Source organism: Malaclemys terrapin, chromosome 5, assembly GCF_027887155.1.
Source record: "Malaclemys terrapin pileata isolate rMalTer1 chromosome 5, rMalTer1.hap1, whole genome shotgun sequence".
In the NCBI taxonomy this organism is placed as follows: Eukaryota; Metazoa; Chordata; order Testudines; family Emydidae; genus Malaclemys; species Malaclemys terrapin.
In genome coordinates, this window is record NC_071509.1 from 130,085,053 (window position 1) to 130,112,155 (window position 27,103).

Genomic DNA, 27,103 nt, shown 5'->3' on the forward strand with positions numbered 1-27,103 from the left:
TTCAGTTGTTACCTAGGTTAAAGTTTGACTTTCAGGAAGCTAAAATAAAAATGTACCCCCTTGTGGTAACCACCACACACTAAAATCGCAAGAATTAGTCATTGAAGAGCAAAACTGACTCTTCCTCAACACTGAGCCACTTCAGCAGCTTATGTCCACTTTATTAGATTGATGTAGTTATCGAAACACCTTGGAAAGTCAGGATACTCTACTTCTGTTGTTTCTGCTGATTACTAATCCTTCGGGTGATCCAATCAGCCACATCTTTTTTAAAACACTGAGCCCTTTAAAAAAGTTTATTTTCTATAGGAAAGAAATAAAATCCTGCCAGGAATTTCAAGCACTACAGATAACATGCAACAACAGTGAGAGGTGAGCACAAGCGCTGTGTGGTAGGGGGAGCAATTGAAAGTCGAGTGGGAAGAATCACTGTGATTGTGTGAAGCAATATAAATGTTAAAAAGACAAGGCAATATTTAACATTAGATAGCAGTGTACTGGATATTCTATTTAAAACTACTAAACATCAGGCAGCTTCTTCTAAAACTATGATGTTTATTAACCACTCCTGTTCCTCCAATCATGCAGAAGACGTTCACTGTGAGTTTACTTTATGATAAAGTCAACAATGAAAAGAGCATGCTGCAGGATCCACATTGTTCGGATTATAACTTAAAAACACCGAACAGAGCCAATACTTCTCTGAAGCCTGTAGGAAACACGCGGACTGGATTTTTATTCACAAGTGACCGCATCCTATTGCTTAGAAAGTTAACAGAAAAGAAACTGACGAATTTGTAATATCAACAGCAAAAATAGGGCTGGTGACAATTCTCTGCACTAAGTAGGTGGCTGATGTGTGACCCCAGATCCTCTGGTGAAGTGCAGCCACATCAGGTCGAACCACCAATCGACACTGGCACTGAAATCCATACATCCAACCCCATAAAGGCTCACAACAGCGCAAGAGGCATCCACCGGTGGTGTAGAATTGATGCAGAAGCCTGGAAAGAATTTTCTGCTTGCTTATTCTGTTCTAGACTTCTAGCTTGGCAACCCCCTCGTCCTGACCAAATTCCACTAAGCCCTATGTAACAGTCTTCCCTGCAAGCTCAGTTGGGTTCGGTAATTTTGCTTATTTTCTGACTTATGTTGTCCTTTAGTGCATAGCAATTCTAAACTCCTGATTTGGCAAGGCACACATCAATAGTGCTTCTGTAGTCAAGGGGACCACTCATATGCTTAAAGTTAGGCATAAAGTTTAAGTAACATGCTGGATCAGGGCTGAAAAGCTGCCTCCATCCTAAAGACAGATGACGTGATGTGTGTTTGGCAATAGTCAGCGACGAAGAGCGCTTTCTTATTACTTAATTAATGTAATTTGCTTTAACTTCAATTAAGAGCCTAAAGGAAAAGCTACTTACCATAGCTCAATGGCTTGTACGTACAGACATCCTTAATAATTGCATCCAGATTGGCAACTATCTGTTCATTAGGCATATCCAGCTGAAAGAGGTTAATGCAAAATTAATTATACAGAAGCAAGTGCTGATGATTAATAAAATTAAACGTGGTTGGGTAAATATTTAATTGGTGTTTTGGGTATCTGAATTTTAAAAAATTTCCCTCGATTTAAGATGTCAAGAATTACAAATTCCACTAGTAACATTAGCAAGAAGATACCCCACTGTGAAGAAAAACATTTAAGTAAACCACTAACTTAGCGGCATGTACATCTGACACCACAGTCACATGTACACATCCAATTTCTCAGATGGTAAACCTGGATGCTCAAGATTAAACAGGCACAATCGCTCAGGTGAAAAATGTAAAACCATTTTCAAACCTCTTTCATTGAGCAATGTGTAGATGACTTCAGATCTATTTTCTAAAGCAATACTTTTAATATAAATTTATTGGCATTAGAGATGTCTGTTAATGAACAATCCTGCATTGGCAGGTAGATGACTTCACAGCGTACTTTCTAGCGTTTTTCCCCACTCTAGTTTTTTAAGTGTCCGATGAGATAGGGTTTCCACCACCGCACTCTGGAGATTATTCCACAATTTACTATATCTCACTCAGCTGATGTGAAGCCCAAACAGTTCCTTCCTCATTTTTATGCCAACACTTGTAGGTTCTGGCAATTTTTGTCCACTGGTGGCATTTCCACCCTTCAAGCAGTTGTAGATTTATATCTCCATTTGCGATTGCGAAAGCCCTCATTCAGCAAAGCACTTAAGCATGTATGTAAAATTACAAGCACACGAGTAGCCCCAACATCAATGGGACTATGTACATTCTTAAATGCTTTGCTGGATCAAGGCCTTAGCTAAGTAAAAATGTAGCTCTTTAATCTTTCCTCAAATCAATCCCAACCAAACCCCTAATTATCGGTGTTCTTGTCTGAGCTCCCTCTAACTTGTCTATAACTTGTTAGTAATGAGATACCCCACACTGAACACATTATTACAGATGTAGTTACATCAAAGCCAGAGAGAGAGAGAGAGACATATGAAGACTAACTATTAACCTCTGGCTCTGGGATACCTCAATACATGCCGCTCAAAATTGCATTCACATTGTTGTTACAATAATGCCTTGCGGTCTCGTGTTTAATTTGCTGTCCACTAGCACCAACAGGTTTCACTCAGCACTACTGTTTCCCAGAAACCTCTCTGCCATCAAGTACATTTTCAATTACTTCCCTGTAGGCTTATGAGTTGTATGTTTTGAAGTTGTATCTCCTTATGTTATTTTCTGTCCATGTTTTTAATTTCTCTTGTTTTCTTTATATTATTTCTCTGTCCGCAATGGAGTGGATTTCACTAATGTGCTATTTATTCCCTCTTCCATACAATTAATAATGATAATACTAAGACAAGCTCATTTGGTACCCTAGTGGACACATTCCCCCAATTTGATACATTAACTTTTCTTTATGGTCTTTTAACAGGTATTCAGTGTGAAGAACAGATGCTCCTATGGTATCCAATCCAATTTGTATTCATTTTTACAAGTAACACTTTGAAAGCCAGCTAAATAATGCATTAAGGCAGCACTAAAGCAATAGTTATGAAAACTGCCATTACTGCAGTTTACTCTGTTGGTAAAGCTAGCAATTCAACACAAGAAGGAAATTCAGCATAAGGGCAGATTAAATAAATGACAAGAAATTGTAAGGGTAACAATAAAGAACCTCATAACTTAAATGGTATTTTAAGTACCTATTCTTACATTGATGTTCAGAATTGCAGTGATTCTTAATTACATTCTGAATGAGTTGCTTTGCATTTGTTCTATAAAAGTAAGTTTAAAACAATCAGTGAGATATATTAGTATTAGCAGTTTGCTCTAAATATAACATCCTTTACAAGTCTTTTCAATGGAATTAGTAATAAAAGGAGGTACAGTACACCCTAAAAGAGAAGACAAAGAAAGCAGGAGGTAGAAGGGGTGGATTACCAGGGAACTCAGTTACTTACACTAATAATTAATATTTAACATTCATATAGAGCTTTTCATTTACAGATGCTCCCCGGGTTACGCAAATTCGCACTTAGGGAAAAAGTTCCATAAGCCAGAAATAGGATTTTGGAGTTGCGGAAATTTTTGCGTAACGTACGGGTATACATTTCCGACTAACGCAAATTTCAAGTTACACAAGGCTTTCCGGAACGGAACGATTGCGTAAGTCGGGGGGCGTCTGTATAGCTCTCAAAGCACTTCAGAAAGGTGGAGAAGGATCTTCTGTATTTGATGGACAGAAAAGCTCAGGCACAGAATGAAGTGACCTGCCCAAAGTTATACAACAAGCCATGCTAGATCTGAAAATCAGATCCAGGTCTCCTGACTTCCAGTCTCCGGGGTCGCACTGTCCCAAACATGAATGCGCTTTTAAAATGCCATTTTCATTTGACAAAGGACACATTTCATTTTAACTCTCATCACATCATTTACATCCTCTTTGCTCTCATATAAGTGTTATGTAGTATAGTGGCATGCAGTTGTCCGGTACAGTATAAAACCATATAGTCTTTCATGATGCACAATGCACAACAGCCAAGCTGTTCGATGGCTGGAGTTTTATCATGTCACCTCACATGGAATTACAAAGATCCTACTGTAATTAATTAAAAGTTTCCTTAACCATTTACGAAAAATGCAAATACCCATAAGAATTAGCAAGGAAAAATACAGCCGTTTGAAGTTCAGTCACCCTGAAACAAACCCATAGTCTAATTTTAAAACAAGTGTCAACTGGTGCTGAGAAACTAAGCAGAACCTCATGTTTTGCTCCACAAAAGCATTAGAGAACTGGAGTAGCTAAAGACATTACTACCACATCTGATGCACATTATTTGAGTAACAAATCCAGCAATTTCTGATAATAGTTACTCTAACACCCTCTTTATAATAGCTGATGAACCAACGTTAATTCTAGGCCAGTCTTGTCAGGCAAAAAGCGTTTTTCAATTGTGTTAGCTCAATACGATTGCAAAGCTCCATTAAAGTGCAAGCTAACATATCTGAAGCATTGCTGTAGGGTACGTTACAACACTGCCAGTTAAGACCGCTTCAAATAAGTCATCCTGAATCTTAATGGGTTTTTTTGGATTGTGTTAACACCTTTTATGCCCAAACAGACATATCCCTAGGGAAACAGTGTTTCATTATTATTCTTGCTTAAGGCGCTAACACAGTTTCCCTGATCAGTAGAACACCGGTAGACAAAGCCTAACTGTGTTATAGTTTACAAAACCGTAGTACAGACTAGATAGGGGCTTTACAATCCAATAGGTTAGTGTTTAGATTAGTTTAAAAGAATACTTCAGTACTGATGTACAGCAGAGCACATGTGCACACAGTCTGCACCAGCCAGGGAGATCGCTTTATTACTTTTTAGCATTATTCCCTAGAAAAGTGCTTCACGCTTGTGCAGATAAGCCTCACAAGTGTCCAAATTCATTAATAACTTGCATCATGAGGGCAGACATTATTTGCAAAACGTGTCAGTCATAAAATGCAAATTCAACCAATCTAAAAACACTACACTTCAAAGCATAACTAATTTACTATTTTAATCTCAAGTTTGTTTTCAAAATTATTCCACTTTCAGGATATGCAAATAGGAAATGTATAAAAAGGTGCCTCATACTATATCACAAGCTTGAAATATTAGTTAAAACTTTTAGTTTATGTCATTCATACAAATGCATCACACCTGAGCCCATTGTATGGACTTAACCATCAGACAATTCAAATACATATACAGGGTAGGAGTATGGTGGAATGCAACAGCCAGGTATCAGAATTAAGCATGGAGAAAACAGAAGGCTGTAAGAAAAAGGATTTGATTGTTTTTAATCAGAAAAAGGGTTAGGAGTCATAGTCCAAGAAGGATAAAATTGGAAACTAGTCAAGAAGCCAATTAGGCACAATGAAGGTGCTCTAGATGGTGGAGACACCATGGGAGAGCATACACCACACGCTGTAGCAAAACATGGATGAACAAAGAGAGGAGTCCGATATTTGAAAGACTCAGAGAGGAAGAAAGAACAAATATAGAATGAGATACACGAGTTCCAAAGAGGGGAGAGGGTCCAACCAAGTCCATAGAAACAAATATTGTGAAGATGATGAAGGAAGGCTTTGTCCTTGATTCTGAAATTGGCAAGACGACAGGAGCACAACCTGAAATTTTGCCTATTTCTACGTGCAGGGGAGATGAATAACTGTAATTTGGAGAACAGATTTAGGTTTGATGAACTGGGACTTGCATCATGAAAGCTCCCGGAAAAAACAGACCATGAAATATAAATGAGATCACAAAAACAGAGTAACTGCTATGTTTGTTTTTACAAATAATATACAAATATTAGCAAGAATCGCCATACTCAGAAAACCATCTGATTTATGAAAATAAAGTGAGCCCAAAGCAGAAAGTGTGAAATGCATTTAATCATGTCACCTGTACCATTTTTCCCCTTGCTTGTTTCCTGGTTTGTTTGCATAATTCTGTAACAAACTGGGTTTAAAAAAGGTAAGTGGCCAGCTTTTATAACAGATATGTGCAATGTTCAAGGGCAAGCTAAAGTAAATTAAGCACAGTTCCTGCACATAACAACGTGCTTATTTTATTTTGCAGCTGAAGGATACTGAACGTTATTATACAGTCATAATAGCTGTGCTAATGTAAAAGGTTGGAGGATGGCACTTATGTCACGCACATACATTCTAACCTCTGAAGTCTCTGAATTTATCAATCATCTCTCCAATAACACCTCCATTACCTCACTTTGAGTACCTCACAGCAGTCAAGACACCTCCCTGTCATACTGGAGTAAGCATGCTATTAATACCAGCTTTTCCACATGAAGTCCGCCAACAAAATAAATTTTTTTTTAATATATTGAAATCGCACATTTAGATATCACAAGAGTGGTACCTTTGAAAAGTCAAATGTTTGGGCTGTCCAATTTAACACACTACAGATTTTTAAGAAGTTAATTAAAAAAACTGCAAAAAAGTGTAGAATTAAAATCCATACTACGTTAAGAGGGTTGATGCACCTCATGTTACAACATTCATGGGTGTTGGGGTACCTTATTAAAGTAGGCTGTCTAACCATAATCTCAAATCATCTACATTTCTCTGATTACTAAACTGCTGTTCCAACTCATAAGGGCATATAAACAGCAGATTCATCTGCTATTTTCCTACTGATATTGCATGCTCCCAATACAGTATTCTGTTGTGTTTGACACTTGGATCTCATCTGAACCACATTTTATGCACTGAGACCTAATTTTTCAGAGTTTTGGTTGCTCAATTTGAGCAAAAAAGGGTCCTGATTTTCAGGGGATAGGTGCTCAGCACTTTCTGAATATCAGGCCCTTAAAGAAGTCTCAAATTGGGAATCCAAAAAACACTAGCCACTTTTGAAAATATAAACCCGTACTTCCATTTGTTTTTTTTAAAAAAACAGTCTCCTAATGTGTAAAAAGCTATACACTAAGGGGATAAGCAAAATACCTCCACTATTTTTCCCTCCCAAACAAATGATTTTAAATTCGCCAACACTGATTAAATAGCATACCTCTTCTATTTCTTTTTTATATATATATATATAAACCTTTTTCTAATACAGGAGGCAGAATTTTGAGAGACACAGAAGAGTTTGCAATTTACAGAAGCATAACAGTACACGAAAATGCATTTGTTTTCCATTAAGGCTGAGGGAACTACCGTCTGATTTTTATGGGACACGAGGAAAACAAACAGTTTCGCAACTGCTTCAAAGTCTGTAGCACTTTATGAATGCATTCCAATTTTAGTGCCTTGTTAGCAAATAGGTTGTCCAATTATTCTTGAAGAGGAAAAGTTTGGCTGTGCACACTATATAATTTAACATTAACATGAAATATTAGATCTTCACTTAGAATTTATTTTACAAACTTAAATGCTTGCAAGAATTTTGATTGACAAAACCTGTAGCAAAAAATATGTCTATTTCCATTAAATTTCTTGCACTGGAGTGAAATTTGCCATTTTGTTTCATTTATGAAACACTCTCTCAATAAAGTCTTTAGTTAAATTAATAAAATTGACATCTCTGCTGTAAATGTTCATTTTCAGGTTTCCTGTCCAAAGGACCTCCTATAAATTGTCATGCCTGTGCTCCACAAGCAAAAAAATAAAAACAAAAAACACCCCAAACGCTCTAACCCTATTTATTTAACCCATGTCACAATTTTACACGTTGTGATATAGTTTGTGGAGGATGTGGTTGGTAAATATGGGGTGCTCTTAGAAACACAGTAATATGTTGCTTATTAAGGAAAAAGAATAAATGGAACAGCCCACTAAAAACAAAGCTATATGTATATGTAGGGTCCAGTCCTCTTTGGTGCTAAATTAAATGATATAATCCAACCAGAGGGGACTGACTTCCCTGTCTGCTCCCCCTGCCCCAAAAGTCTGAGACATAGCTATCTCATCCTACTTTTCATAGTTAATTCACAAAGTCAGTTCAATTACCCTCTCCTCTCCAGCGTTTAATAGTCTCATCATACTTGGCTGAGTTCCAATGCCTTTTGTTCTAAAAGACAAGGCAAATACAAATACAAAGCACCATCTCACTGAAAAGAGCTTTTCTTTCTTTGCAGTTGCAACTCGCATTCAGTCAAATTCATTTCATACAATGTTCAAGAGTTTCGAAGAAGGTAAAACCTGGCCCTCAGTCTCCATTTCTGTTTTTGCAGCAAACTGAATATAAGAGAGCAATGCATGTAAGATACATTCCCGCAATAATCCATACCACGAAGCCAAACACAGCAAAGCAAATCAATCCACCTTCCATTTTATTATGTGCTATCTTTTTCCTGAGTGAGGTGTCTAGAACAAACATGCATTAGTGCCGATTTAGCCAATACATTTTCCAGCCTTCAGTTTTTCTGTGGCAGTTTCCCCTATGAAAAACAAGAGCTCAGCCTCAAAAACATAAAGATAGTTCTCAAATAATTCGAATTTTAGTGATCTTATTAATAAAAGGCAGGCCCAACTTTACTAATGTTCAAGAGCGGCTACTAAAAATCATTAAAAAAAAGAAAGTGTCCACCCCCAAAACAGAGTCTGATTATTTATGACTTATTTCACAGTGACAAACTAGAAAGCTGGCCAATTTCTCACTGTACATTAGTTGGACTGACAGGCATGATGTTGTATCAGAAGGAACCTACACTGAGAGCCCTACAGTGGGTGCTCTCTTTAAATAAAGTCTGAGTAAAAAAGCTGGATAAGAAAAAGAAATACAGCGTCAACACTAAGGACCCTACCTGAGGTCTTCACTCAGGCAGAACTCCAATTTAATTTAACAAGAATTCTGCCTGAGTGAGGACCTCAGGTAGGGTCCTTAGTGCTCATGCTGTATTTCTCTTTTTCTTAGCCATCATTTTTATTCATAATTGGTTTAAAGAGAAGAGGCACAGTAAGGGGCTCTGGATAGGTTTCCTCTAATGCAATATCATAGCTGAGAGTCTGCATAATATTTGTCAACTCAGAATTTCATTGTAAGTAAGGAACAGAAGAGAAATTCCCACAAACATGGTTCTTTATCACGCGAGTTCAATGCTCATCTATCCATACTGCCTCTATTGGAGAAGTCTAAGCGCAGTCCTTTCCCCCTACCTCATAGTGAATATTGAGACTCCTTCATGGAGTTCAAATTGCCATACAATTTTTGTCCTGTAAACATTTCCCCCCTAATTAGGGGTGGGAAAGTGACCAAGATCCCAATACGATACACAGCTTCTAGATGTGTCTATATAATACTCAAATGAAACCAGAATTATTCTTTTCATTTCAGCACATGAAACAATCCAGTATGCTGAAATCGACAAAGTGCCCTTGAATGCCCTCTTGGTATGAAACATTAATTGCACCTTTTTTATAGTAAGCGTTATAGAGACCTATGCGTAAGTGATTTTGTTTTTCATTTCAGGAGCACGGCATAATAAACTCCTTTATGAGGCTATTTGTGGAAGTCAACGATCTCATTATATAAAGCAGAGCAGGAACTGGACCAGCCCCTTCACTTCCACTAGTGCAGGGCACTCCGATCCTGCAGACCACTGGGGGATGGGAGTGAAACAATGGGGGGGGGGGGGGAGAATGGAACCATGTCTCTCTTTTCCCTGAGCCGAAAGCCCCTCTAGTGCCGATCGCCACTCTTCAGTGTCATGCCACTGGTTGAAAACTTGTGTTTGGGGGAGAATGGGCAAGCGCGAGAACACTGATTTAATCAGCACCATCTTATTTTCTGTTTTCCTCAAGGATCTGAACCACCCGTCTGGAGGACAAGAGGAAAAGGAGATTCAAAGCAGCAGCCAGTAAGAACACACAGGAGCATGGATTCTGCAGAAGCCATGCTGTCATGCAAATGTTAGGGGGTAGGCGGGAATCATTTCCGGGATTCTGTTTCTTCGCGGGTCACCCCAAAACAAAGGGACAGATATACTACCTATATCACTGGGACTAAACAATGCTCCCCACAAACCTAATGACAGTAATGTGGTGGAAACTGTGAGTTTGTACCTATCTATATCTACGGAGCACCACAATGGGGCACAATTTGGCCCTTTACAATTAATGTAAGGCAATGGATAGCCATGCTCCGGTTGCTTTGTACCACAATAGCATTTGTAGTTTTGTAGCCTTCAACGAAGTATATGCATCCCACTGCCAGCTGCTTGCTCAACCAATGGAACAACAGTTACCCTAGCAGAAGCCTCTGTCTAGTAAGCTAGCCAACTCTGTAGCTGTAATTCACCATGAGAGCAAGGACAGAAGCAATCATATGGACAGGACTCAAGTGTTTTTAACCACTCACCACAGGGTTAGTCTGAGTCCTATCTACACTATCGTCTCTATTGTTGCTCCCATCCAGTGAAGAATTCTAACTAGAAAGTTTGCTAGAATACACAAGGCCTTTATCCTGATGCTTAAATACACTAACACATTTATGTCAATTTCATTTTGGGTCTTCCTTGCTCCAACATGCTCCCAAGACTGCAGGCATTTTAATTTCATCATATCATTTAACTCTGCTTTCAGAGCAACCATCTGTACTTGTTTACTTTATTTTAACCCACATTTGAGCCTTTTGGCATCACTAGCATCTTCTGTGTGAGACATCACTGCTTTTTTCTATAGGAGTAATTAAACTGCAGTCTGATTAATGCTGTCAAGAGTACTAGCTCAAAACTCCTTTAAGAAATACAAGGGCCAAATACTATAAGCCTTGGTGCTAGTGCCTTCAACTCCCATTGAAGTTAAATAATTTTAAAAGGCTCACTACTTCTCCTACTCGGGGCTTGTCTACACATGAAGTTATTCAGGAATAGCTGTTCCTGAATAACTCCATGTGTGGACACATTCAGTCCAGAATAAGGGTGCCATGTTCCTGTTTAGCAATGGCTAAGCCCTGGTCTACACTGGGGGGGTGGGAAATCGACCTAAGATACACAACTTCAGCTACGAGAATAGCGTAGAATATCGACTCCGCTTGCGGGGAGAGCGCTCGGGGATCGATTTATCGCGTCTAGACTAGACGCGATAAATCAACCCCTGGTAGATCGATTGTTACCCACCGATCCGGCGGGTAGCGTAGACCTGCCCTAAGTTAAACAGGAACAAGGCACCCTTATATTGGGCTGAGATTGTCCACACATGGAGTTATTCAGGAATAGCTTTCCTGAATAACTCCATGTGAAGACAGCCCTTACATTTGAGGCCTGAAAGAAAGAACAGCTCAACCAGGTACTAAAATTCATTGTTAAGTCTATTCGTTTTCTGTCTTACCAAAGACAAGACAACATAACAAAATTACCCTGGATTTGTCTTGCCAACACACAAAATGGAATGGCTGGGTTTTTACAAGTTCATAAAACAAAATATCTACGATTAAAAAAAGAGCACTAACTTCTGGCCTTAAGTCATGTTACTGTGGGAAGAAAAAAACAGAATGCATTTAAAGTGGAAGCAAGCATCTCAGGTTTCCAGACTTAACAATTTCCTTTTATATGTTGGCTTTTACAACTAATGTCATTTACACTTATTTTTTATTTGTACTCATTTTTATTTAAATTTTTACTGTTTAGTTATAAACCAATGAAACCAGAAATGTGTAATGAAAATAGCTATAAGCTCTTTAATCATACCAGTGAAAATGATGCTGCTCTAACAACTATATTCTTTGGAACAGGCCATTTCTAACTTTCTATTTCAAGGAAATTAAACTCTGCAAAATATACTGTGCAGAGACTGCTCCTGTCTCCAAGACAACTCTCTGGAAGCTCTTTGCATAGATGAAAGGAGACCTGAGTTAAATTCCTGGTCTCATTCACTAGGTCAGAAAGGCTGTATGTACAGACATCCTTAATAATTGCATCCAGATTGGCAACTATCACAGCTTTGGAGAAAGGGAAATGTTTTGTATTATCAACAGCAACCTATCCATCTTAAAGAACAGTTTTAAACCATCCAAATATAGTCCCATTTTATCCTCTGCAGCTGGAAGGATTATGGTTGCTAAATGGGTCCTTTTGGAAGATGGAGGAAAATGGGAACACACGATTTCTCCATCTCAGGTTCCATCACTCTAGATTTTGCGAACTGAACACAGCTGTCATCATTTCTCTAGCTCCTCTCAAACATCTCAATTATTTATTAGACTGGAAAACATCACAACTGCTGACTTGTGTGGAAAAGAGGTGTGACATCGAACAATAGGTCAGACCAGATTAATGGACAATTTAAGATAGTAACGCTGCAGAGAGTCTTTTACGCTTTCTCTTTGAGACAGGCCACCTTGGCTGAAAGGTGGGCTGGAAATATTGTGCTGTTGTTATTTGGAAGTACTGCAATGCAGCTTTACCCTTTACTGCAGTTTGTAATTATGTTATCACTCACAAGATTTAAATTTAACAGTTCTTTTTTTAATAATGAGCAGGTCTACACGACACGGCGGTAAAAATGCCAGCAAGCTCCCAGAGTCTTGTCTGAACTAGCTTTCCTACCTGTGGAGCTGCATTAGTGCTAGCAACACCGGGAAATGTTTCAGGAAAAGAAAGCCTAGCATAGACAAAACCTCAATGCTACTCTAGTAAGGACCGGTGTTACGTAGTGAGAGTCAGCAGAACGTACTCTTCTCTAAGCAGGATTCTCGCACTGGAGACTAGGAGAATTCAGGAGAAGAGCTCTGAATTTCTATGCAGGGTCCTAGATCTTGTCACCCTGTTACAGGGAGCACTGTCACTTTCTCAGCATCCAACTGATGGGCCCTCTCCTGGCGCTCCACATGGAAGAGATTCTGTGGGGTTTCAGGGTACGGCTAGGGGCAGAGCAGAGGGCTGGACCCCAATCACAGTCTCCTGCTGATCATTTGGACTACTGCACAGAAGCCTGAGTGAGAGTTACTTAGGTTTGGAGTTTCACTAATTGCTTCTGGATCCCCACAACAGCAGCTGCTTAGTAGCCTCCGGGGAAACAGCTGCAAGGCTCATACAGGAGCTCTGCAGCAAATGTGCATCAGAGAAGAGAGGACAAGCAATGATTAGTGTGGAGATCTCCATATATCTGGGATCCATAGGGATTAGGGCGGGCTTTGTTCCCTACAAACTCCTCGAGTCCCAGATTCCACACAGTTTTCAATTCTCTCTCTGTTCCCTTAAAATTCCCCAGTCTGCCTTCTGTATCCACCTGTTGTCTCTCGTCTTGTATTTAGATTGTAAGTTCCTTGGGTCATCTTTGTGTTGTGAGTTTGTACAGTACCTAACACAACGAGGCCCTGATGAGGGTTCCTCGGCACCACTACAATACAAATGTGTTTCCCAGGTCATTGACCCCTCTGTGCCCCTTCTCCAGAGGAACTCACAATCTGACCCATACTTTGTACAAGACATGGTAAACTGTTCTGAGCGCTGACCTAAGATTTTAGAAAAACTGTTGAACGTAAAGGGAATTTTCAACTTCTATGAAACTTGCAATATGTCTCACGAGGAAAATGTTCATGGAACTTCAGTTTCAAATATTAAGAGGAGGATCAAATCCTGGCTGAGATGCAGAACCCTCTAATTAGACTTTGCAAGATTCTTGATCCTTGAAACACTACCAGAAAAAGCTTCAGGAATTAGGAAGCTTGTAAATTTCATTTTGCTGGCATCAGTACACAAAGCAAAGCAGAGTCAGGCAGGGCAGACAGCTAAGGAGAAAGGGGAAAAAATAGGGATGGGGGAGAAAGAGGGAGTGTCTTGAGGAGAGAAACAAGTACAGAACAGAAACACAGAACCCAGAGCAGGAAAGGTAGCAGACGAAGAGATAAGGAAAGCAACATTGAAAAGGGAGGGAGGAAATGAAAGATTATAAAGATACTATAGCACGAGAAATCAGGTTTAAAAAACACACAGTATTCAATATACAAATGTACTATATCATGTGGCAGATATTATCCAAAACTAATGAACTTTTTTAAAATGTGGTCATACAGATAGGACTTCAAATGCAATAAAAAGCCTATACAAATAGGCAGAACATTTTTACACCAACAGATAACACCCTGGAGATTAAAACTAAGAAAAAGCAAAATGATCAGTGACCCGGAAAATCAAAATATGAATTATTGTGAGCTTGTTCTACTGTGGAGGAACTGAAAAAGTTCAAGTGCAAAATCTTAAATGGCATGATACTGAAGTATTAAAATTAAACACCACTCCTAATAATCTGTCTGGAATAGAGGCTCCAGTAATATTTGAGTTTTATCCCATGCTTTCGTTTAGCATTACTGTCCATTACAAGATGGTGGCAAATTGTCATGCATCCCAAGACTATTTCTGACAACTTTCATTTCTCGGTGTGTTAGGCATAGCTTGCTTTCCTAATTTTTTAAAATAGGAAAACTCTTATATTAGCAGAGGTTTAATGATTTACAGGAACTGCTCTAACTTAAATCATTCAACAGCACAATGTATTTAGTTAACTGGTTAGTGAACCACATTCCTAAAAAGCTACAAAACATACAGGTTACCAAGGGCATACTGTGTATCTTTCAGTAAATTATTAACGACTGCACTAAATAAAGGGAAGTACATGAATTATTTGCTAAAAAATTCTTTGTAGAGCGTACCGTTGCTATTCTTGTCTCGATAAGATTCTCCTCTTCTACCACATACTCATGGCCCGCTTTAAAGAGTTCCAGCATTTTTGGAATGTCACGGCCCAGAGAATCTAATTAGAAAAACAAAAAGTGGAAGAAAGTATTAGCGTCCGTACATCTAGTACAACCAAAATGAGAGAGTTAGCAGTGTTCCCTCTAAAGGTAATCGAGACAAGAAACCATCATCCTCCTTGACATCCTTGACACACCTGCAAGATGCTGAGGACAGAGTCAGGGCCCCCAATGGACCCCTGTTCTATACCTTTACATCCCTAGGTTAGACTGGGTTGTTTTAGGAGCTTATGTACTTTTAATCACTAATTACTGCACATGAATATTTCTATAACAGGATGTAATTTATCTGCACAAAATATATCAAGATAGTTTAAGTTGAAAAGCCTGTAGTAGAGCTTTATAAAAATGAAGTCTCTTGCAACACAGCCGCATTACAGCAGTTAGAGATCTGGTTTGGAAAATATATTTCTAAACAGAAAAAACAAAACAAACCTGTATATTTTTAAAATATCACAAGATGATCAAAATATAGTTAGTGACAGTATTAGACGTTTTATACAATGTGCTGACTCAATCCAGCCAAGACAGATACACCCAATTCCCCTCGGTAACAAGAAGAGGAAAAAAACAGCTGAGTGGCAAGGGCCTATTTGGCTTATAATGTCACATGCTTGTTTGAAATGTAAACTCTATTTTACCCATGTTTTCTGTCGGCTGTAGCAGAAATCAGGTGTTGCTCAACTAGAAACTGAATAATCTCTGAAGGCCACAATATAGGCTTCAATGCGTTCTAATGCACATCTGTAGAGGTCTGGTACATGTTTGACAGGGCAGTCGTTTGCTCCAAATGTTTAAAGAGCACAAATGTTGTCTGCCTGCTTGTAAATACATTGTGCAGACAGTTGTGGGAGGGAAGAAAACACTAAAGATGAGGAAAAGTTCTTGATTGAAACTCTCCGCGCATAGCAATGTTAGCAAGAAAAAAACCAAATGTTTGAACAGCAGCAGGATTTTAATTTGGATCATGTTAGAAGTAACAAATTAAGATCATTTGGAAACAAAGGAAGGTCAAAAAACAGAGAAAGATATTTTAAAGAATGATGTTTGTTGTTGTGGGAGATCTGATACCAAGAGAGAGAATATTTATAGCATCATGAAGAAACTAATTGTGAAAGAGAAATAGGTTAAAGACAGATGCCATTCAAATGTGGTTAAAAAGTGGGCAAAACATATAAATAACTGGCAAGTTGTGGTGCAAGTGACTACACAAAATTTACGCACATTTTTCACTGTTTTAGTGAAACCATTTCCCCCACAGAACTTTGCTATAAGCAGAAGTTTATTATAAGCATATTTCAGTTCTTTGCAACATGTATGTTTCAAAGTATGTGACTTTGCATGTATTTCTCTAAGTAGATCTCTCACTAGAAGTGGTTTCTTGCATATGAATAGTTCCCATAAGTTTACGCAAATAGAGCTTGACTCTAAATTCAAGTTCATTTAAACTGAAGAACTGGCTCACAGTACCAGATTTTTCAAAGATCATATTGGTCTCAAATCACAATCAAACTCGGTAAAGATCCTCTCACCAGTCAGTTAAAGACTTCATTCCAGATATACATTTTACACAGCTTCATTTCCTAAATTAACAGGCTGATTAAACTGTTTCAAGAGAAAGCTCCTGCTCAAGGGCTTATTATTTAATATTAATACATTAATGTGATGAAATATTTAATATATATAAAATAATATTTAATAAAAATGCCTTACTTCTATTAGTCTTTGGAAATTTTTTTCTTAGTTTGTTTTTTAAAGGTAGCAGCTTTGCTATTATTTCAGGAACGGCTATGTAAAAATCTGCATTGATTTCATCATCCAAAATCTGAAATCAAAAAAGTCAGAATCATTATGTGAAAGTTTGCAATATACAGAGAGAAGTATATTTAAAAATGCAAGTAATATTTATTTTTGAAAAAAAAATGCTCAGAATTAAAAAAAAAAAAATACCCTCAGGAAAGAAAAAGCCTTCTGTCTCTTGTGTTTCTCAGCCATCAGACTTTAAACATTTGGCAATATGACCAATGCAGTGTGCTAGGTTCTGTACTAGGGAAGACAAAGTCCCCACTTTAAAGAGTTCTTGGAACCAACTTTATAGTTTTTAGAAAGATCACATTCTTAAAGCTAACCACAAGAGAATGTAAAACGAAGATCTAAATATACTCGCTTGTAAGCTTTAGAGAGCAATGGAAAATTACACTCCATAAGTAATTTTTTAAAATTGTAAAAAATAAAATAGGCTTTATTTTCATTGCCAGAAAAGGCTAAAAAAAAAAACAACACCCAGCAAGCTTCCTTTAAAACAGTGGTTTTCAACCTGGGGTCTGCAGACGATGTCTAAGGGGTCTGCAAAAGATTGCTATTACCATAGAACAGTGGTTTTCAACCTGTGGTCCACGGATCCCTGGCGCTCTGCAGACTATGCACCTCCATTTGAAATTATTTAGGGATCCGCAAATGAAAGGTTGAAAACAACTCCTTTAAAGCGACCAATAGAAAACTAAGGTAAAGGAGGGCAGACCTGTTTTATCTTACATCTTATAACCTATTCCCATTGCTTTTCTTCTTACAACCCCATTCTCCTTCCTTATCAAAGCAAGTGTTACATCTACTTACATGTCAGTAAACTAGAATGAGTTTAACACCATCGTTTGTCTCACCTCAGTTTAGACCACTGAAACTTACAAGGGTAAAGCTTCCCAGCCTTGACAAGAGTTTTTGTAAAGTGAAAAATGCAATTTACACTAATATAAAAAAAAAATACCTTTTCGATTAATTCAGTCCCTCCTGCAAAAGCAGCTCCATTTTCTTTTGCTATTTTAATTTCTTCTGCTTTCTGCAAAAAAACAAACAAACAAACCGACAGCCCAGATAAAACGTATGTACTAGCAACCATTCTGTTATTACTTCAATGTCATCAACAGTAGAATGATTTCGCCAGCACAGCCGTATGCACTGAATGAAAAACCAACTCACTTGTGAGTTAAACATGAAACTATCAGATGAGAACAACTGTTTAAAAACTAGTGAAGTTTAGAGATAGGTGGCTCTGGGGATCTTTAGTGGAAGCTTTCTCTCTAATTCACAAATTTTAATCAGGTCCCAGTAAGGAGTGGCAACAAAATCTTTGCCATGATCTCACCAAATCTAGAGAACAGTGTTACAGTGAGACAGGAAATGTTAACAATTTATGCTGGGTAGTTTTCACTCAGTTTTTTGCTTTCTTTCTCCATGATCAGGATGAAGCAACCAGCCATCTGCTAGATGGAGCCTTATCCTTTAAAGAAAAAGTGGAGAAAGTTTTAGTGCACTAGTAAAGATGATTGTTAATAACTTCCTTGAGGTGAACAAGCTACCATTAAACAAATACTGAAGAAACCTTTACTTGAAAAGTTGTTTGGAAATTACTCATTCATTCTCTACACGTGATCCAATTAGTTTACTTTCAAATCTCAGTACTGAACAGAAACCATCAATATATCTAGTGATCTGTCAACAGCTTTTAATACCATTGATGAAATATTAATGGCTTGCTTACTTACATGAGCTATTATAAAGTCATGTTTAGTTTTTATAAAAAAAGAAATTACATAGCTTCATACTTTCTTCTCACAGGGGTCCTGGTGGGTAGATTCTGGGGAAACTACTTGTCCTCCCCCAGGTGCTCACATATGAAGGGTCACAATGAGTTGCATTCTGTCACACTCCTATCCATTATGCAAATCATACAGTGAGAGAGAGAGAAGTTTCTGAGCTGCAGTATCATCAATCTGCTGGGGATACTCAATTCTACATCTTCCATTTAACTCTGATTCTACAAAATCACTTCTTTCCGAGTTATCTGACTTAGGCAGGGACTTTGATGAAAGCAAACTGGATGACAAGTGGAAGCTTTTGTTAGAAGACAGTCGGAAAATAATGGCATGAATATCCAGAACCTCCTAAGAAGGATACACATTATGCCCATCTTTTACTAAAATGGCTCACATATTAGAGGCCCTACTGGAATCATTACTGTCCCTGAATTCTCAGTTGGCAAGCTGGCCCCTAGTGCCTTTCATTATCTATAGATAGCCAGGATGCTGCAGGTATTCTTTTCCAGTACAGGCAATACAACCATGATTCATGTCTCTTTCACTTGATATTAGACTACTCTACTGCATTCTACTCAGGGCTACCTTTGCAATCTACACTAGGTGGAGCTTGTGGGTAGAATGCTGTTGCTTGTCTGAGTGGTAGCTTGAATATAGAACAGTTGGACTCAAGTTTCTGCTGTGATTTCCTGCTATCTTCTGGGTGATCATTATCCTTACAACCTTAAATGAGCTGTGATATGGTTGTTGGGAGATTGCTTTTCACTTTATCCCCTGTTAAAGCTATTAAAGGCAGCTGGAAGCCTCTACAGCGGAGCTCTCCAGAAGTGGTAGCAGGGCTCTCACATTTGATGAAATTTGCTCCCTTTGGCGATTTTCTACAATGACACTAACAAGCTCCGATGCAAAATATTTATTTGGCTTAAATTTTGGTCTATTTTTGTTATAGCTCATCTTGTGCCTGAAAAAATGGCTGCTATTAGACTGCAGCTTAGGTTCTGCCAATGCTTGTGCTGTACCTATTCTGTGGATAAGTGAAGATCTGTGGTACATAGGGCTGTTAATGCAGGACCTTTCATGAGCATTTAAGTACTTTAAATGAAATGTATCAGCAAAAGTTCTATAAAAGACTTATTCTAAAATATTAGTTTTCTATTATGTACATAAGCCAGGCATTTGGCAGTCTTGAAAGAAAGGAGAAAAGGTTTAAGGAGGGCAACTGAAAGATTGAGCATTTGGTATTAAGACAAACCAAATACAGAGGCACAAACTTTATATTATATAAATTGAAGTTTAAATAAATAAAGGTGAAAAATAATTATGGACAAACGGGGAGAATGAGAAAAGCAGCAATGGAGTCTAACAAGCAAAAGGACACTTCCTTTAGCCCGCATTAGGTTACAAGCACTCCATTGTGAGTTGCTTCTGCCTTGGTACTCAATTCTTCTTAAATTTACAGTACCAGAATATTCTGCTAACAGATAAGTGTACATACACAAGACAGGAGAACCCAAAAAAGTAGGAATAAATGTATTAAATTGCTAAGCAACCAGAGCCAAAGGTAGCTCCTGGCCCAAGGAACTTTGTAAAACACTTCGGGATCCTCTCGAACAAAAAGGTCCTACACCAGAGGTTCTCAAACTGTGGTCCGTGGACCACCAGTGGTCCGTGAGCTCCATTCAGGTGGTCCACAGATAGTTCCTTCTCAGGTGCGCGCCTGAGCGGCAGCACACAGAACAATGAAGGGCCACCCATCTAATTAGTGGAACCGTGCAGGCATGGCTCCACTAATTAGGAGCCTGGACCCTGGAGAAGATGTACATGTAAGGTGAGGTGGTGGCCTTGGGGGGGAGTAAGTGGGAGGGGGCAGTGAGGTGAGAAGAGGGGGTGGGGGGGAATTGGGGACATGCAGGGCTGCGGCGGCCAGAGAAAGAAGCGACTTTCCCCAGCTGCCGGGGAGAGATGGCCCTCCTTCCTAGCCTCAGCTCTGTGGCTGCTGTGGTGGGGGAAGAGACCCGCCTCCTTTCCAGCCCCAGCTCGGGGGCTGCTGCAGTGGGGAGGGAGGGAGAGACACCCCCCCAACCCCCTTCCCAGTAGGGTGACCAGAGAGCAAATGTGAAAAATCGGGACGGGGGGTGGGGGGTAATAGGAGCCTATATAAGAAAAAGACCCAAAAATCGGGACTGTCCCTATAAAATCGGGACATCTGGTCACCCTACTTCCCAGCCTCAGCTCTGTGGCTGCCATGACGGGGGAGAGAGGGCACATCCATCACATCAGAAAGGTAAAGACTACTGATATTAAAATATGAACTGTGGGCTTTTATTTGTAGAACAAAAAAGTATTTATCATCAAGTTTTTTTTAATATAGCGCTTTTATCCAAAGCACTTTACAATATTTAACTAACGGTACAAACAACATTTGGAAAGATCATTAAGTGGTCCACTGAGATCCTCAGCAATTTTCAAGTGGCCCTCAAAAAAAAGGTTAAGAACAACTGTCCTAAACAAATACAAAAGTGAACCATGTACTAAACATTTGTTGTATACACAAAATATCTGAAACGAAGGACTTTTAAATAACACGTTTACTCACCTCTGTGAATACCATAACTTTATTGATTTCAGTTACAAAAGGATATGGTAGAAGAATGGTGCCGACAAACTGATCCACTTTTTTCTAACGATATAAAAAAAAAAAAAAATGGTTGGTGCAAATTTAAAACTATCTTACTGTAGGATATCTAAAGCCTAACTGGAACTTGGTTTATACAAAAGGTTTTTTTGTATATTTTTCCCACTTGTGTGGAGCTGGTCCACCATGTATTTGTAATTTCAGTAGTTCGTAGTCAACTTACAACACTGTTGTAAGTTGACTACGAACTACTGAAATTACAAATAAAGAACAGCTCTACCTACAGATTATTTTTGGCACGTTAAGTAAGCTGTTGACTTGACAACTAGAGAGCCTAAAATGCATTATTTGAAATATGAGAATAGAACGAATCGACACTTTACACACTTCTGTATTTTTGTCCCTCTAGTTCAATTTATTACTCCCTCAAAACAAGGAAGGTGCCTATGCCATTCCCATACATGCTGCTTTTCCTGTCGTGCTGCCAAAAGGGAAGTGACAACATTCACCAAGGGCAGAAGGAAGTGAAATAAAAACAGGAGGGGAAAAGAGGAAAGAAAATTATTGTCTCTACTCTCCTTCCCGTAAGGAGTGCACCCAGGAACAGTAGGGGATTAGATGTGGATTGCTGTTCAATACAGCACAATGTGAACAGCACTAGCAAGGGGGGCGGGGAGAGAGAAAATACAGGATTTTTCCATGACCGGATGCCAACTTTTAAACTATACAAGTCTTCTAAAGGGACTATATGAACACAGATAATCATTATCAAAATGGGTTGTGTCTTGGAATAGGACTTTAACTATACAGCAGTCTTTAAAACATTAGAAGAAGAACAGAAATTGTTGATAACCAGAGGAAACAACATCTTAAGTCCTGAATTTGAAGGATACCATGTACAGTTCTGCCAAAGCACAGTGTCGTCTAGGAAAGACCACTGAATACCTGGCATAAATGTGTCGCAAACTGTGAAAGAGGTTTGGAGGCTGAGCCAGAACAAGATGACAGGAAAGACTCTTCGCCATATTGCATTTCTTTCCCTTACAATTAAGAAAGGTAGTTTCTTAAAATATCTCAACTGCAAATCTGTAGGTACTGTCAACATACCTTCTTCTCTAGCATCATATCCAGAGTGATGTTCGCATATACATGTTGTTTTGGGTAAGTGAAGTCCAATTGCTGAAACTTCTTCAGCATGTCCACAGCCACCTCTGCCTCATAGACTGGCCTTTCATACAACCATGTTAAATACACATCATCCACTGGATTGCTTGCTAACTTTCGTCTGTAAGTGTTCCTTTTTTTTGCTGGCTCTGCATTTGAAGTTTTCTGCTTGGCATCCTTTGAACCTTTTTTTGCAGTTCTTTTGCAAATGAAAATGATAAATATAAGACCATTAACCTTAATGCTTAGTACGTACTTGAATACAAAAGAGTTTGGTTGAAACTGCATCTCAATAAAAAGCAATGTCTTGTGTGGCCAAGTCAACTCATGAAATGTCAATCCCCCAAAACTGCGTTTGACTTCCCACCTGCTCCGCCCACCCATCTACTGTAAACATAGGAGGAAGAGTAAAGACAAATCAGAACCAAAAGTCTATTAATGAAACTGAACCTCAAAGGCTACGAAGCAAGAGATGTTAGATTACCTAGTGACCGACTATGAGTATGGTCACAGATGGACTTTGCTAGTCATCTTAATGAAGATTTAAATAATCAGAACATAGTGCCTATTAAAAAAAATCATAATGATCCCTCTAAACCAATCTGCCTCAGTAATCCAGTAAAAATTCCTAAAGAATTACACATTACAATGTTATTTTCTTCCTGGCTTCAAGTTTCCTGTGGGATGTAGCTCCCACCTCATCATGGCAACAATCCTGAATATCCTCTCAGAAATTAGAAGCTTTAAAATCTGTTTTTGTGCAATCAGTTTAGTGAAAGAGCACTAACGACTTTGAAATCTGAATTTGTGCTCTGATAATGACTGACTCCCTAGATAAATATCAGAGCAAAATATCTCGGCTTTGGCTCAAAGGTTAATTTAGATAACTGTTGGCTTCACCACTGATCTGCCAACGTTAGTGCACAAGTTGCATTCCATTAATGTTACCACTTATTTTGTATTTAATGGCAAAAAACAAATTGAAATTCCAACTCTGAAGTTGTTGTTTCAGGTATTACGAAACGGACGAGTTCCACTTTTAGAAATTCAAATAAACACTTCCAAAAGCATCAAGATTTTCTTCTCAAAAAAGGCAAGTGGGACATTATCCTGGCAATCCTATTTACTCACAGAGCTGTAGGAGTTAGTTCCCCCCGCATATTTTAAGACTATCCAGAAGCTAGCAAGATGAATGTACTTTGTCATCTTTGCCAGTTTCCATTAGTTTCCTGTAGGAAGGAATTAATTCAGTGCCATACTGAACAATCCCATATTCTGTGTATATGGGAAAGATATTGTAACCCATTACAACTAGTACAGTAGAAGCCATTTAAGACTGGCTACCCAGGCAGACCAAATAAATCTCTTTTACCCAATGTGGGTCATAAATGATCAGCCCTCTCCACCCTCCTCCTTACAGCTCTCTGAAACTTCCTTACGTTTTCTCTACTTTTAAGAATCCCATTTTGGGGAGTCCAGTAGGTTTGGCTATGGTTCTGCAAAGTAAACATTTAACACCTCTTAGGCTCTATAGCAGTGGTTCCCAAACTAGGGGCGCGGCTTGTTCAGAATAAACCCCTGGTGGGCCGGGCCAGGCTGCTTACCTGCCGCGTCCGCAAGTTCGGTCAATTGCAGCTCCCAGTGGCTGCAGTTCTCCATTCTCAGCCAATGGGAGCTGCAGGAAGCAGCGCGGGCCAAGAGACGTGCTGGCCGCCGCTTCCCGCAGCCCCCAATGGCCTGGAGCGATGAACTGCGGCCACTGGGAGCTGTGATTGGCCAAACCTGCGGACACGGCAGGTAAACAAACCAGCCCGGCCCACCAGGGGCTCACCCTGAACAAGCCGTGCCCCTAGTTTGGGAACCACTGCTCTATAATCTATTGATTTTTAAGTTTTGTTTTTATTAAGGAAGGGAATTGGTCTATTTTTACGTGACACTTCGGTTATCACAAAGGAGAGAGAAAGTAGGGTTCTCAAGGATTGTCACATGATCATAACAGAAATCAGAATATTCTCATAGCAGGAAAAAGAGCAGTTTACTCCTAAGCAATTCTTTGCTATCTTTAAAAGTTAAGGTCCTGATTTTTAAAGGTGATGAGTAACTACAATTCCTGTCAAACTCAATGGGAGGTGTAGCTGCTCAGTACCTCTGGAAAATCAGGCACTAAGTGTTTGGGAATAAATACTCTCAAGGTGTTTTGCACCTGATACTCTGCAGTTCATATGACTGTGTTAAAAATCAAAAGTTAATGTTGCACAGTTATGTCAAAACACAAAAGTTAAGGTAATATTTGCAACTCCACTCCTTCATGCATATGCAGTGTGGTACAGTCTCCAATCCGGTGATCACATACTGCTATTCAAACACAACATAATACCAAGCTCTTGTAGAAGATGCTATACACATATGTATGTAAGACTGTAAAAAAATAAAAGTTATGGACTACTCTGTGCATGTCTGACACAGAATACACTAAAATAATTTATATACCCTCTCTTCAGACCCACCAGCACCGCAACAATATAGTTATCTTAAGATTTTATCCTGTGATCCACCAGCATTGTATCTGAGCACCTTCCACATAAAAACAATAGTAATACTGAAATTTACAACAACAAAAGTCAGCCAAAGTTTAATGGCTAGGCTAAGAGGCAATTGAGAATATTGAGTTGTGTGTGTGTATGTGTGTATATATATATATATATATATATATATACACACACACACACACACACACCCCCCTCTACCCCGATATAACACGACCCGATATAACACGAATTTGGAAATAACATGGTAAAGCAGTGCTCCGGGGGGGCGGGGCTGCACACTCCGACAGATCAAAGCAAGTTTGATATAACGCGGTTTCACCTATAACGCGGTAAGATTTTTTGGCTCGCGAGAACAGCGTTATATCGGGGTAGAGGTGTATGCAATTACAAAGCTATACATATATTCATACAAGTGTTGTATATATTTCATGGTCTTCCCTTCCTGAATCCATTTGAATGTTGCTCATCATCTTATGTTCCAATCCTGCAAACAGCTCTCTGCAGGCAGACCCCATGTGCCTTCATGACATTATCTAGCTTTCAAGGCTATTGACAATGGGAGGGTGAAGAGCACATAAAGGAAGAAATAGATATAGATGGATAAGCATTAAAAGTATATTGTCAATTTAAAGTCATACTTCCATTAAACTATACTTCACCTTCTTTTTCAAGCAACACTTCACATTACTATCAAGACAGAAATTAGGAGCATTTGACAGTATTTTGTGTATAGTAAGTTTTATTGTACTGTCTACATAGTTTTCTTCCTCTCATCTATGTAAATCTTTCACACGACAGATTTTTTAAGAGGAAAACGTGATTGTAAAACTACACCAACTGGCAGGAGAAGCAGGAACATATGCACCACTTAAAATTTTTTATAAACCATTTTTTATAAACCAACTAGCTTTCATGTTGATACCCACCCTTTAGTAGTCCATTTGATAACAGCCTCGGTGGTAGGACTGACTAATTCTTACTAGTCTATTTTGTTTCGTAACATTTGTATTTGTTTTACTGTTCATAAGTACATTGAAAAGTGAATTAAAAAAATAAATACCGTGACTTTAACCAAAAGGTGGCCACTTCCAGAAGGACCTCGAATACTCCATTAGAGAGGGAAGCAGCATAAGTTGTACTAGTGATATGTGCAACAGCACCACTTACACCAATATTCAAGATATTATTAATTCTTCTGAAGTTTAAAACCCATTTGTGCAACCCATAACTACAGACACAGCCTGCTAGAAATACAGTAAACACTCACTTAACAGCAGCATAGGGTCTAATGGATAGCGGTATGTTTCCGAGGCAGGAAACTACTGAGATCCGTTGATCAATCCTGGGAAAAATATAGCTGGGAAACTGAGCCAGAACTGTTCAAAAATACAACAACAAAAAAGAATACATTAAAGTCCGTAATATTGCTACTCTAATCAGTTAGCACAGAAAGGTAGGCTTTTTGGTTTGTTTTGAGATAGATTTTGACGTGATCTGTGAAGCTATTTTTTACATCCGAAGAAGTGGGTTGTAGCCCACGACAGCTTATGCTCTAATAAATGTTAGTCTCTAAGGTGCCACACGTACTCCTGTTCTTTTTTTTTACAGATTCCCGTGGCCTGTCGATTCATAACAAAACCTTGGCCGAGGCCAAGGGAGCCTCCCCCGGGCAGGGTCCCTAGGAAAAGCCCCTTTGAGTCTCTCCCACTCGCTGAAGCGCAGTTGTGCGGAAGGCGTCTCGATCCCACCTGAACACAAGGCAAAACGCGCGTTCTTTGCCGGTCCCCGCCCTGCCTCCAGCCGGCCCGTCTGGCGGGAGCAGACCGGCGGCCCCTCCGCAGGGCCCCGCACCGGGGGGACAATCAGACCAGGGCAGGAGCGGGGCGGCCCCACGGCTCTCAGCGAGCCCGGACTGGGCCGGCGCCCCCAGCCCCGTTACAGGCGTTGGAGGAAGGGGCGGGGGGGTCCCCGCTCAGCGGCCCCCGGGCTCAGTCCAGCCCCTCCCCCCGCACTCACGTCTTCGCAGGCAGCACCTGCCGGGCGCCGCCATGTCGCCGGGCCGGGCCGTGTCACACTCAAAGCGAACCGAGCTGCCGCGCGGAGCCGGGGAGGAAGGTTCCGGGGTGTGTGTGTGTGCCGGTGTCACACCCTTCCCCCTCCGCCGGGGAGAGCAGCCCCCGACCCCGCGGGTGGGGCACGTGGAAGCCGGGTCTGGCCCCCCAGGATTCCAGGACGGTCAATGGGAGCCAAGAGCCCCTGCTGCCCGGGGAAAGGGGGAGCTGGAACTAGGGGTGCTGCCCCCCCCAGGTGCTGGAACTAGGGGTGCTGCAGCACCCTCTGCTTTGAAGGGGTTTCCATCATATACAAGGTTTACAGT

The 27,103-nt window shown here is 39.7% G+C and overlaps 1 protein-coding gene across 1 annotated transcript in view; it reads right to left on the minus strand.

The window, feature by feature from the left end:
- Window positions 1-26,801, minus strand: part of MRPL1 (mitochondrial ribosomal protein L1) — a 39,060-nt gene extending 12,259 nt beyond the window's left edge. The window contains exons 1-8 of the mRNA XM_054030422.1: window positions 26,743-26,801; window positions 25,994-26,102; window positions 22,121-22,376; window positions 20,975-21,058; window positions 17,550-17,621; window positions 16,499-16,610; window positions 14,684-14,784; window positions 1,425-1,506 (exon numbers count right to left, since the gene is read on the minus strand). Of these exons, the coding sequence (XP_053886397.1) occupies window positions 1,425-1,506; window positions 14,684-14,784; window positions 16,499-16,610; window positions 17,550-17,621; window positions 20,975-21,058; window positions 22,121-22,376; window positions 25,994-26,102; window positions 26,743-26,776 (850 nt within the window). The 5' untranslated portion in view covers window positions 26,777-26,801. The remainder of the gene's footprint in view (window positions 1-1,424; window positions 1,507-14,683; window positions 14,785-16,498; window positions 16,611-17,549; window positions 17,622-20,974; window positions 21,059-22,120; window positions 22,377-25,993; window positions 26,103-26,742) is intronic.
- Window positions 26,802-27,103: the final 302 nt, after the last annotated feature.